Genomic DNA, 13,757 nt, shown 5'->3' with positions numbered 1-13,757 from the left:
CATCACCAAAGGACTTAAATGAAGAAAAAAGACCCTAGATTTATGACTTTAATAAAACGTGACACTGACATCCATTGGATATCATGAAGGGTTTGTAAAAAAATATTAGGGTTCAGAGAATTAACAGCTGTACAAGATATAAATACTGAATGTCATAAAGAAATGCACTTTTGACACAACTTGTTTCTGCGCATGAAACCCTGACATGCAGAAACATTAAAAGGCTCATAACTCAAGGCTACACACAAGCATGAAACACTGTTGTTACGGCTCTTCAGATACACACACACATACACTGCCAAGAACGTCCACACTTCAAAATGACCTGGGACACGATAAAGCAGCAAAGACAAGAAGGCCAAAGCTTTCAGAAAGGTTTGTTATAAGACAACATGGTTCTGCTTCTTCTGTGGAAGGTAATGTTTGCATGTGCAGATGTTACAACATCTCTTAAATCAAAGTCACATGTTACACTTACCGATAGAAGGATTGCAATGTATTGTTACCAAGGAAATACCCTTTTTCCCGACGCTAAGGAAAAGAGTACATCAAAAATAGATTCATTTAAGGAAGTGCTTCAGCTCCATAGAATATGGATTTCATAACTAGTGAATATGAAGTATACCTCAAAAGGTCAACAAAAGTCAAAGCTAAGCATTAACTATCATGACTGATATCTTAAATCATGTGATTTATTAAAGTCATCCAAACATTCAAATTCTATCATTATTTATTTATGTACATGTAGTTCAAAACCTGTATAGACTGAGCCATTTCTCAAAATATTTTTTTAATCCACAGAAGTTTTCGAGTCTAAACAATGGAAGTCAATGGGGTCAATGTTGTTTGGTTACAGTTATTATTCAAAATATCTACTTTTGTGTCCTGCAGAAGAAAGAAAATCGTACAGGTTTAAAATCAACGTTGAAGGAGAGGACTAGGATAAGAATATCACAGAGCTTGGTATTGTTTCAAGAAAATATAAAGACCTTGTTACTGTTAGTCCTATCAATGATAATAATGAAAATATTATAATAAATAAAGCAACAGCATCATTTGTCAGAAACACTTTTTAATTGAATTGGTAATAATGGGCGTTTTCATACAGCAATACTGGAAAATTACTGGTAAAGCTATTCTGGTAATTCATGATAAATACACAAATGTGCTGTTCCCACATCGCCACTTATTGAAATTTGCCGGTAAGGTTATTATTTATATTACTGGACAAATTGGAAGTACTGTAAAGGTCCTGTTCACACGTGATCTGTTAAATGCAATTTTCTTGCAATTTACTATAAAAACTGTATGTCTGAAAGGGATTAGAGTAGGTAAACTCAACTCAAACAGCAGATTAGAGGAAATCTGTCAGCTACACTCATGCAACATTCTCAAAGACTGAGATAATGAACGTTTTTTCTCATGTTTGCAAATTTAGCTTATCAAGTAAGTGATAAAATAAATCTCCACCTATATGAGAAGAATATGTTGTTTTTAAACACCTAGCAGACTAAAAGTTTATATCTCATACATAAAATCAATCATTTTGGCAGCAGATTTGACCATTTATCTTTTCACATCTCTTCTAAATATATTTTCTTTCCCCTCACAAGTTAATCTCTAAACAAAATAAAATAAACAAAAATACAAAAGGAGGTAGGCTACTTGAGAGTGCATGATTGCATGGAGAGGTCAAAAGGTAACAGTTCAGATGTGTTACAGTAAAGAGTGTGAGACACTCCATCTATCCAATCTATTTCATCATTGCACATTCCATACAGCCACATGATTCATTTTCCATGAATGTTTATTATTAAAAAAAAAAAACGTTTTGTTGTTGCTTAAATTGTGGAAAAACTCACATTTTACCATGTACACTCAAATAAATGATTTGTTGGATTTACATAAAAAAGTATAGTCAAGTTTTTCCACTCAAAAATATTGAGTAGTTTCTATTAATAACACCTTAGTTGAATGAACAAAATAAATTTAAGTAAAGTTCACAAAACTTTTTTGAGTAAATCAGAACCATTCCGATTACCAGGAATTTTAAGTGAATTCAACTCAATATTTATCCTTCTCAATGGTACTTTTTGTTGTCATTTATAAATTATATACAGACTAACTGCATGTTAGTCGATACACAATTAGCAAATCAGATGAGAGGCATCTCAGTACTGGCATTAGCACAGTTAAAGCCACAATATGGAATATTTGGATCGCTACATGGTGCACTTTCGAACAACAACAAAAGGTGAAGCTTAATGACGTTATGTAGGAGAGTGGAATTATGGGACATGTCTTTTTCACCATTCAGAGGCGTATTGTGATCGCCCATCATGTTCACGGACGAGGAAATTAATGAGTTTTATTCTTGTCATCGTAAGTAATTAGCTGTGCGTAAGCCTGCTTCCCTCATTTGGCCTACGTTAATGCTTTTTTTGGGTTTCCTTTACACACCAAAGAGTACTCGTGATCCATAATAACAGAACAACAGATGCTGCATCCCAGATGCTGTATAACCACATTTGCGTGTTGACGTAGTTTCTACATCCGGAAAGTGCGGATATTAAGTCAATGGTATGCGACAAATACAAGGGAGACGAGGGATGGGCCACTATTTTAAATAGGCATTTCTCTGAATTTGCACTTGTGAAAATTCTGAAAATCTTGTGAAAATTTAGGATAATGTACTGTACGTACACAACTGCTAAAACAATGTCAACCATAAATCAAAAACAAACAAAAAAATATTTTAAACCTAAAAGATAAATGAACATTAAGCACAAACAAGTCATTGTCTTTACTGATAAACACTTAAAATAACACTAAATAAAATAAAAAGGTCTTTCACAAAACATGCTGGGAACCGAAAATCCCCTCAACCAGTCGAGTTGAATTAACTTGTTTAAATTAACTAAACTCAACAATAGGTCCAATATTATAGGGTTTTGCATTTTACTAAACAATGTTAAGTTGACCAGTCAAACGCTTGTTAAGTAAAGCCGACAGAACTACATTTTTATTATAAATAAAATTTACATTATGTAACATTACATATATTAGTTACTTGCAATCTTTATGTACTGTGAACAAGGGTGGGTTTAGTAAAACTAACAACAGCGACTTTTTTTTGAGTGTACGTTTGGTTAATCATTGTACTTTTCCAGATCATTTAAGCTGGTAATCATGTATACTCTGCTCATCTTTTCTGGTGGACAAAAATGCATGTTCATCACTTCAGTTTCAATTTGAATTATTAAAATATTCATGTTTTATTGCATGTTTTTTATTTGTGTTATATCAGATCAAAATGCTCTGACGCATTTCCAGCAACACATGTTCACTCTCTTCCCTTAAGTAACAGCAGGTTAGTCACTTTAGTCATCATTTAAGAAAGTGACTAATGAGAATTGGTCAGAAGTGTTTCATTCTACCCTTCACAGGAAAAAGCAGCCATTGCAAATCATATAATCTGTCATTCTTCTTTTCTTTCTGGAAGTGGGCATTTGTCCTGCTTGGCTGTGCAACATTCCTGTGCAGCCTCTTCATGTCCCTCTGCACCTGCAATCAAGTCACCAAAATGTGTATTTGACTCATTGAGGCGTGGTGCTTTCTGATGAGGTTACTGACCTTACTGATAGAGGAGAACAGTCGTGATACAGGGAGGTGAGGAAGGCGGTAACCAAACTGTGGGAACCAGAGTGACTAAACTCTGCTTCTGTCCATCTCACTGAAAACCCCAATAAGTTGACTGTGATTAGGTTCATTTGTTCCCTTAATTAAATTAAGTAATTTATGTCTCCATATTTGGTGATTTGTATTTTTTGTCATGAAGAATGCAAGTGACTGAATTAACGCAAGTTAACTAATTTATGCTAAAAATGTAGATCTGTCAGCTTTACTTTTCAAGTGTTTCACTGGTCAACAAAAGAATTTGGAGAGTTTACCCAAGAATCATAATTTACTCACACTCGGGTTGTTTCAAATATGTGTGAATTTCTTTGTTCTGTTTAACACAAAGAAAGATATTTGGAAGAATGATAGCAATTCTCAGTTCTGGGTCATCATCCACTACCATAGTATAAGAAACGAATGTACTAATATGCTATTTCTTGCCTTGTTGAACACAAAATAAGATATTTTGAAAAATGTTGGAAAATAACGTTCTGGGGCACCTTTGACTTATTTTTTTTTACTATGGTAGTCAATGATGTTCCAGAATTGAAAATTGCTAACATTCTTCCGAACAAAGTAATTTATAGGCTACAGGTATAAAATGATAGGGGTGAGGAAAGGATGACAGAATTTACATTTTTGAGTAAACTGTCACTTTAACTTGTAACCTTGTACTTGATGATATATTAACACAAGGTATTGAAAGAATGCATGACAACCAATGAACTTGATTCTCCTCCAAAACACACGTAAAAATGCATTTTTGAAAGGTACACATATACATGTGATGTGTTAAAAAGGCCAATATTTACAAAAGCAATCATAAATCACTTGATTTTAATTGATAACATGACTTCACTGAAAATAACTGTTAAAAAATATAAATAATATGAAAAATTAGGCTCCATGACCTTTTATAAAAATCAGTTTGAATGTACCATCAGTTCTTTGACCATAATGTGTATTCTTTATTGCATTTTGAACTGACAATTTAAAAGATCACTGCACTCAGTTACATTTTTAATTGTATGGTAGATTTATTTTTCAAACAATAGGTCTTACCGTTTATCTGTCTTTTTGAAAACTAGTTTCCAAGTATTAAAATCATTTTCAATTTTGCATTTAAATCCCTCCTTTAAACACATAGGGTTTCTTCGCATTTGGTTTCTAAACTCCGGAACAGCATGACGCTGTTCAGGGCTGAGACACACTCTTCCATTTCAAATCTGGATTATAAATGTCTCTTTAGCCACGCATTCACATAATACATTTTATAACCTGTGTTACACTCATATAAGATTAAATGCAAATGAATATCCTATAGATATGGATTTAGCCAGCATGACTTCAGATGACCAAACCTTTGAAGAGATGATGCCAACCCCTGCGAGGATTTCAGATGATGTCAGCTTCAAATCAATTAAAAACTTTCAATATACACATGTATTGTATAAAAGATCACAACACTGTAACTGATCATTGCCACTATTATGGTTTTAAAATGTAAAACATGCAAAAACATGTAAAACCTTTTCTGTAAAGCATCTTTGTGTTGATGCATATTGTGAGAAGAGCTATACAAATCCATTGGAATTGATTTCAATTGAAAGTCATGTGGCACTTTTCCAAAGATGCTGTGATGTTTGAAGAAACAAATGTTTCCACATTCTTTTTCTCACTCTTGGTCAGTGTTTTGGAACACTCCCTGTGACTCAATATGAGTGGACAACCGCATCACCAAACATCATCATGTTGAAACTACAACCTGATTTTAAAAACATTTGTGATGAAAACCGAAAAGCCCCTAATGCACTAAACTTCAAAGTGAGAAGTTTTTCTGCTGACCCGTTTGTGTCTGAATTTCACATCATAGTCGCATGCATCTAATTTCATTACAGCTTCATCTGCAAGAGCCAATACTTTAATTCCGTCAGCTGGCCGGGAATTTTATTTTTAAAAGGAAAAAACTACTCATCAATATCTTAAATTATTTCATAATAAAAAATAGCAGCCGAATCTCAAGTCTTCAGATTGTCATTTTAAAACGTGCACACTTAAAATGTACTTGTTTATTCAAATAGCTTTCTTTTCAAATGATTCATCTTCTATATCCTTTGGAGTGCTTTGGAGACCCCCCGGAAAAAGATTCGGACTGGGCAACTGAATTGCCTTGACCTGTGGGACACATAAATCGCCGGATAAGAGATACAAGGAACTGTCGAGGTGGTCCCACACTGACTCCAGGAATGTAATACTAGCATCTGACTTTAGACTCTATAATGTTTTACTGTACGTGTCCAAGGTCAGGTTGGCTTTAATCTTCTAAGTGCACGATTTAAAACCGGACATTGAGAGTTTCATAGACATTAAGACAGACCTTCTTTACAACCGAATGACTTATGTGACTCATAAACTTTAAACCCAGAATGAGTCTTTGACTGCAGATTTTACATACCATTCGCTTGAATAACAAACTCGGTGTAGAAATGCCAGCATCTACAGTCATTTTGTTTATTTTATTTTTAATTTTATTTTAAAAGTTTTAAATGCATACAGGAATTGAGGAAAATGGCAGATTCTCTTAGGGGCTCTAGTTTGAGACATGTTTTATATATTTAAACCACAGAACAATAAAGACTTTTAATGTCAGATCTACAAAAAGGTAGTAAAATATTGCCATAGCAAGCAGATATTTCTGCGTATTTAATAATGAAAAAAAATCGTGGAACATATTATTTTGTCCGCAAACACAACGTTTGATCGATCGATAGGCATGCGTGCTCATTATAGTCAGGAACGCGGTCCCTTTAAATCTGTGACCCGGAAGTGCGTCACGGTTACCGGTAAGCGTAACTGTAGGGTTCTCTTCCGGCCTCTGAAGGCACACTCCGAGCGTGGATTTTTTTATCTGTGCTCTAAAAACAATAAAAATGAGCGTCCCGGCATTTATTGACATAACGGAGGAGGACCAGGTATTATTAAACTCTTCCGCAAACCGTATTTGCTCCACGGCACACAGCATTCAGCGGAGAAACACGTGCATATGTTAAATCATGCTTTCAGATGCTAACACGAATTAGCCACGAGCTGCTCTCAATGCCAACAATCATCTGAGACCGTAATACAAGTTGACTTTTGATTTTCCCAATTTAATGAAAGCTTTGATACGTGGACTCATAACAGGCAGTTATTTCAGTATGTTGCATGTCAGCAGGATCTTGTGAACTATCCGCCGCATTAAACTTATGTTGTAACATATTGTAAAGCATGCCATGGCTATATCGCTATCATAGAAGTGACTCGTATTTATTTCGCAGGCATCTGAGCTTCGTGCCTATCTAAAGTCTAAAGGATCTGAGATCTCAGAGGAAAATTCAGAAGCAGGCCTGCACGTCGATCTGGCTCAGATCATAGAAGAATGTGATGTCTGCCTGAAGGATGATGACAAAGGTATGCCACACATGACTTAAATTAGAGCTTTGAATCAATATATAATCTTAATATATAATTGTCTCTGTCCTGTGTATTACAGATGTTGAGAGTGTGATGAACAGCATCGTGTCCCTGCTGCTGATTCTGGAGACTGAGAAGCAGGAGGCTCTCATTGAGAGTTTATGTGAGAAGCTGGTGAAGTTTCGGGAGGGCGAACGTCCTTCACTCAGGATGCAGCTGTAAGTGTTAGTCTTTATCTGGCCAGAGTGCTTGTACTTGCAATATGGCTGTGTTTTTGAAATGTTTATAGTAGAATTGACTTTATTCCAGCCTTGTTACTTTGTTTGTTCGGTTGCTTTTTTCCCCAGTTTGAGCAATCTGTTCCACGGTATGGATGAGAACACGCCGGTGAGGTACACCGTGTACTGCAGTCTGATCAAAGTGGCGGCCACTTGCAATGCCATTGCTTTCATGCCTACAGAACTTGACCAGGTACAATAATCGCAAAGTCAGATTTACATCACACAATTGAATCGATACAATTACCTTCCGCAGTAGTCTGTGGGAACAAACGTATGTTTTCCTCAGTGTGCTGTAACCCATGGTCCTTTATGTCTTATTCAGGTGCGAAAGTGGATCGTAGACTGGAATTTAAACACAGACAAAAAACACACTCTGCTCAGGCTGGTGTATGAGGCGCTGGTCGACTGCAAGAAGAGGTGCACTGCACGCACATATATTTTATACGATCCAGAGATTAGATTTGTGTTGTAACATTTTTATGACCTGGGGTCTTCCAGTGAAGCTGCTGCTAAAGTGATGGTGGAGTTACTGGGCAGTTACACAGAGGACAACGCATCACAAGCCAGAGTGGATGCACACAGGTATGAGTTTCTTTCTCACTTGCATTTTTGTTCTGTCCGACTGCTTTCTTACGGATGCACGTGCCTGTGTGCCTGCTCTTCTCAGGTGTATCGTTCGGGCCCTGAAAGATACAAACACCTATCTGTTCGACCATCTGCTGGCGTTGAAACCTGTGCGTTTCCTGGAGGGAGAACTCATCCATGATGTAAGTGAAGCCTTATTTTTGTGTACCATCTTTTGTGAATTAAAATTCTGAGTCCCACTCCGTAATTCGTTTTTATTTCAGCTCCTGACCATCTTTGTCAGTGCGAAGCTTGTGTCATACGTAAAGTTCTACCAGAGCAACAAAGATTTCATTGAGTCTCTCGGTGAGTACTTCATTACGGTCGTTGTTATATACATTTGTGATGTTAAAGATTAAATGATGTAAAAAAAACTCACATAATATAGTTTATACTATAGTCTGTTTGGAATACTAGGCTCATGCTAGCTGTGGATTATCCCTCACATGTTTACTGATTTTAGGATCACATTAAGCTTTACAGAAATTAGAGTAGGGCATTATAGAGACAGTGGGGCATTGTAAAGACATTGTGGGATAGCTCTGCTTACCCTTAACTTCATCATAATGGCTTGTTACGTAAATCAACCAATTATTATTAAAGACTGGAAGTGTCCGTTTTTTATTTATTTTAAGTATTTACACTCCAGTTATAATTTATATTCCAATTTCAATGTCCAAGTAATTATATTTAGAGGTATTTGTTCTTTTAAAGGGTGAACTTGCATTATTATATTATATTATCATTACTTATTTATCAAATTTTTATAAAATGACAATAATATCGATTATCACAATTATTTCTGATGCAATTAATCGCCAAACAAAAAGTTATCGCGACAGGCCTAGTTGCTAGAGCAATGCTCTAACCACTGAGCTACAGGAAAGCTGTCTACATAGGTTGATCTGCTGTGTTTGTTTGACCTCAAGTGTGTTTATCATGCGCTGTTGCTTCATTCTTAAAATAACATTCCCAAATTGTTATTTGGTGCTCATTGTTTGTTGTTTTTAAATGCGCAGGACTGTTTAGCGTGAGCACGCTCACATGTCTGTTTTCTATGTTCCTGTGGTGTCACTGGTCAGCTGGAATTCCAGACTCAGCACTTTTGTTTCTTTTACAAAGTAAATGTTAATTATAGCTGGATCCTCCCTGCACTGACCAATGATGGCGATTCAGACTAATCCAAGTAAAGTGTTGATATGACAATAAGCTGTTCACTCACTGCACCACCCTCCAAAATGAAATGGCTCATTAACCGTCTCCAGGTTTTAATTACTTTTTAATTAATATAAACAGAATGACTGTTAAAACGCTGAAGGTGATTTACAGTGGGTGTCTACACCTATATAACATCTCAATGGAGCACAACAGTGACCTCCACTTTTTCAGACACTGGTTTCAGAAGTTTGAAGTTTATTTATTAGGGATTTTAAACCCCCCCCCCCCCAAAAATAGTGCCTTTACATGCACAAAATAAGCGGATATCTATCAAAAATCAGCTTTAAAAGAAAAACGTTTTCATGTGTTTACATACAAAGTAATGAAGTGTCTACGCATTAAACCATGTTTATGTGGAAATTTAAGACTTGTCGGGTTTCTGGCGTGCAGTGACTTCATAGTTTGTTTGGAAATTTAAAATGTGTCAGGAAAACGTTCAGAGGCTGTATTTTTACATCTCTTCTCATGTCTGCAGTACCTGCAGATGCAACAATAGTTCTTCATTTTACGCTTGATTTGAGAGCAGACTTTAAATATTCATCAGGCATGCACACTATAAACAAAACTGAGAGAAAACTGGTAAAGCGTTTACATGCAGCACGAAATCGGAGTAATGGGAAGAAAACTACCTCTGCAGAGCGTGTTTTGCTTGCGCCTTTCCCTGATAAAAGAAAACTGTTTAACGTGTTTACATGACGTACACGTTGTCAGTTTTTTAAGGATAATCGGAGTGAGACTGTGCATGTAAACACACTCGTAAATAAGGATAAGCAACCAGATGTACACATTAGGCAGATTATCTGAAGCAAAAGTATTTGCTTGATTTGTTCTTTCAGGTTTGTCTCATGAGCAAAATATGTCGAAAATGAGGCTGTTGACGTTCATGGGCATGGCGGTGGAGATGAAGGAGATCTGTTTCGACACCATGCAGCAGGAACTTCAGATCGGCGCCGATGATGTGGAGGCTTTCGTCATTGATGGTACACCGCGTGCCTTTATTTTGTAGATGGAAACGCTTATGTACGTCCCTGATATTTATTGTCCTAAAATCCAGTTTTTTATCTTAATGAGCATTTCTGGTCATTTCTAGCTGTTCGGACCAAAATGGTCTATTGTAAGATTGACCAGACACAGAGGAAGGTTGTGGTGAGGTAAGACCATCTTTCACTTCAAATCCTGCAGAGACTTCACAGGCCTTCAAATGTTTCAGTCAAATATGATGTGCATGTTAAATTATTCGTTTTCTAGTGTAGAATTTGCATTTAGGAATGTTAGAAAATTTAGCCATATCAAGATATTTTTGTTTCTGTCTCACTTCCTGTAGTCACAGCACACACCGCACCTTTGGCAAACAGCAGTGGCAGCAGCTGGTTGACACACTTTCCTCCTGGAAACAGAATCTGTCATCTGTAAAGACCAGCCTTCAGACGCTCTCTCCTACTGCCTGACACAGCTGATGCAGTTTTTATACACACTCAATAAAAGACTAATGAAGACCATGTTTGATTGTACAGTCTTTTTTTATGATCTCACTTCACTCGTGCTTTCCTTTGGAAACAAATGGTATGTTTTTTACCACTGTAGCCTCATGATCTCAAAACACTTAGTCATGGTTGAACCCTAACTGCATGACAACCAGCACTCTGTTTAAGCACAATTGCTTTTGACACAAAACACTGAAAGGATGTGACAAATTGTGTGGGAAAAGCATGGTTCCAGTGAGCTATGAAACACAGTTTCTCCAGTGGCACTCAACTCAGGTGAACAGTTCAGAGTTAAATGATGTGTTATGTGAGGTCTTCCAGTTACGTCTCCTCTGCATTGTGTCTGACACTGTTTTATCATGATCATAGAGAATGTTTCCTATCTGATTGTACCGTGGCTTCAAAATATATTTTGGCTAAACTTAATGTGTTAAGTGGCATCTGCAAACAAATTATCTCACATCAAACTTTTCAATGACTTGTGAGTGTAGATTCATGAAGCAAGCTTGACCACAGGTAAGTTTGTCACATTAACTACTGTATAAACCTCAAAGAGTTGCCAAATGTATTTGCTCAATTTTGAGGATATTATGTTACAACCTCATTTTCAAAACATTTTTTCAGTTTCAAAAAATATTAAAAGTTGAAACTGAGATGTACCATCTTAAAATTATGAAGTTTCCTTAGTAAATATATATCAAATGTCAAACACATCAAACTGTTCTTTTGTGAACTCTGAGATTTGCAGTCATTTAATCCTGTTTTTTTACATTTAACTTGTGTCCATTTATTCTTTTACGTTTATTCATTTAAAACTTAAAAAATGTATATGTTATATTATGATATTGGCTTTTAAAAAATATTAATGATTATATGCTTTCTTTAAAAGGATAGTTTTGTTTAAGAGCGACTACTGCAATTATATTTGTTGCATTAGGGTGCAAATACTTTTGCTTCTGCACTTTTACACCTTTTTTTTGATAGCATTTACAAAAGGTTAATACAAGCTGACATCTTACTCTAAGAGAAAACTTAACTGGACAAATCCATTATAAAAAAATTATTAACTTGGCATTAACCCAACACTAAGCAAGACACATTTCCCACTGTAGAGGAATTATCGAGTTATCCATCATTATTCACCCAGCATGTTAAAAATCCTCTGGGGTTCAATGTCATCTGGTTTTACACACAAGATAAAGACAGGAATTTGACTGGCTACAGACAGACTCTGTTTAACTGTATCGGCAGAATTCCTTAACTGGATTCAGCTGCTTAACAGTGTCCAGATCTCTACTGACAGACAGCCTGAAATATTGCAGTCTATTACCGTACAATTAGCACCAGTCTCCAGCAGAAGCACAGATACATCACTGCTGGTAAAAAGTGGGGACTTTTCCTAGCTGGAGAGGATTTGGGTGAGGCAGAAAATGAGTAGATTCTCCCAGCAAGAGTAGATATGAGGCAATCTTGACATTATGTGTCTTTGCTGTTTGACCATTACTTTTTAAGACATTTATCAAAAGGTATTTATTCATAAACAAATAAAATCTGTTGTACATTCAGATAAGATTTAGGAAGACACTTATGAGGTTACAGATTTCCATTTGAAAGGGTGTTTTACTGTATTCTCAGCACAGGATGCTTGAAATGTTGTCAATTCATAATATTTATAATTATTTTGACAAAATAATAGTTTTATGGATGTTTTAATAAAGCCTGTAACACATGTGAATTCTGGGAAGATGTGGATGACATTTTGCATGACTCTGATTTACATTTTAATGCCATCTAGTGGTTCACATCACTAATATCAATTTCACCTATGGCAAAAATAAAAAAAATGAAATATAATTTATCTTATAGGAATTTCAAATTTCAGTCACTGAAGCTGAATTAATCTGGTTACTTAGACGCTGATTTACTGTTTAGAAAATACAAAACACATGTTTTTCAGTGTATTTTATGGTGCAATTTCAACACATTGTTAATTGCAATGAGAAGAGAAAATGTAAATATGTAGCTATATGTAAATATATTGTTGTTTTGTATGTCATTGCTCCACATTTACTAACTAAATGTTGATTTGAGAGGAACTTACTGTTGCGTCAATAGGAGGTTTCCTCTGTGTTGTTCGACTTCATGCAGCGCTACAAGAACCGACAGGCTGATGACATGATGAAAATGTTCTCGACGAGTGCTTATGCTGCGCTCACTTGTTACACACATCATATATACGAAAAAAAGAACATACCATTCACATAGTCCAGCTACACAATGCCAAACACTAATGCTCATGATATACTAATATACTTTATATACTACTATGATAAACTAATGCTCTTGCACAATAAGATAATGAAATTGGATTTAGAATAACAAGAAACAATAATCAGACCAGCTGAAAATCTATAGAGAACTATTAATTCAATGATTAAATATCAATCAGGTTTATTGGTAGACAAATGAATAAAACTACATGAGAAGTGATTTCAATCAGATTGTAAAACTGATGGACTGGCCGCTCATTGTTGGCTATGAGCTCTTAATCTGTTGCCTCTTAAAGAGATAATTCACACAAAAATACTGAAATCTTATTCACCCTCATGTGGTTCAAAACCTGTAGATGACTGTTTCTGCTGCAGAACACAAAAGTCCCGGTTTTGTTTGGTTAACAACGTTCTTCAAAATATCTTATTCTGTGTTCTACAGAATTAAGAATACCATACAGGTGTGAATTGACAAGAGGGTGAGTAAATGAGGAAGAAGTATAGCACCGAGCGAGACGTCTTGCGATGACTCTGCTTAATATCCTACCGCGCAATTTAGGCTGTGTTTATATATTTGTCATAGTATGCGATCTACCAGTAAAGACTGTATGTGTAAAACGGACTATTGTTGCACATCATCCAAGCCAAACATCAGAAGACTTATATGATCATGTACATCTAAGCCAAGAGAGTGTAAGAATTTTTGCTAAAAACCTAAAAGATTCAGCTCTTGGTAGAAACACACCATC

The 13,757-nt window shown here is 35.8% G+C and overlaps 1 protein-coding gene across 1 annotated transcript; it reads left to right on the top strand.

Annotated features, from left to right (window-relative positions):
• The first annotated feature begins 6,511 nt into the window (after positions 1 to 6,511).
• Positions 6,512 to 10,753, top strand: eif3m (eukaryotic translation initiation factor 3, subunit M). Its single transcript, XM_056766175.1, has 11 exons — positions 6,512 to 6,650; positions 6,996 to 7,128; positions 7,211 to 7,349; positions 7,479 to 7,602; positions 7,735 to 7,829; positions 7,911 to 7,994; positions 8,080 to 8,179; positions 8,261 to 8,342; positions 10,091 to 10,234; positions 10,345 to 10,405; positions 10,579 to 10,753. The coding sequence occupies exons 1-11, from the start codon at positions 6,609 to 6,611 to the stop codon at positions 10,700 to 10,702; spliced, it is 1,128 nt and encodes a 375-aa protein (XP_056622153.1). The 5' UTR covers positions 6,512 to 6,608; the 3' UTR covers positions 10,703 to 10,753.
• Positions 10,754 to 13,757: the final 3,004 nt, after the last annotated feature.

Source organism: Triplophysa dalaica, chromosome 14, assembly GCF_015846415.1.
Source record: "Triplophysa dalaica isolate WHDGS20190420 chromosome 14, ASM1584641v1, whole genome shotgun sequence".
Lineage (NCBI taxonomy): Eukaryota > Metazoa > Chordata > Actinopteri > Cypriniformes > Nemacheilidae > Triplophysa > Triplophysa dalaica.
Note: the sequence above shows the minus strand (reverse complement) of the source record. Positions and strands in the feature narration are given on the sequence as shown.

Coding starts and splice junctions, on each gene's coding strand:
- eif3m (XM_056766175.1), top strand. CDS start 6,609: ATGAGCGTCCCGGCATTTATTGACATAACGGAGGAGGACCAG. Junction 7,350..7,478: donor CCTTCACTCAGGATGCAGCT/GTAAGTGTTAGT, acceptor TTTTTTCCCCAG/TTTGAGCAATCTGTTCCACG. Junction 8,343..10,090: donor AGATTTCATTGAGTCTCTCG/GTGAGTACTTCA, acceptor TTGTTCTTTCAG/GTTTGTCTCATGAGCAAAAT.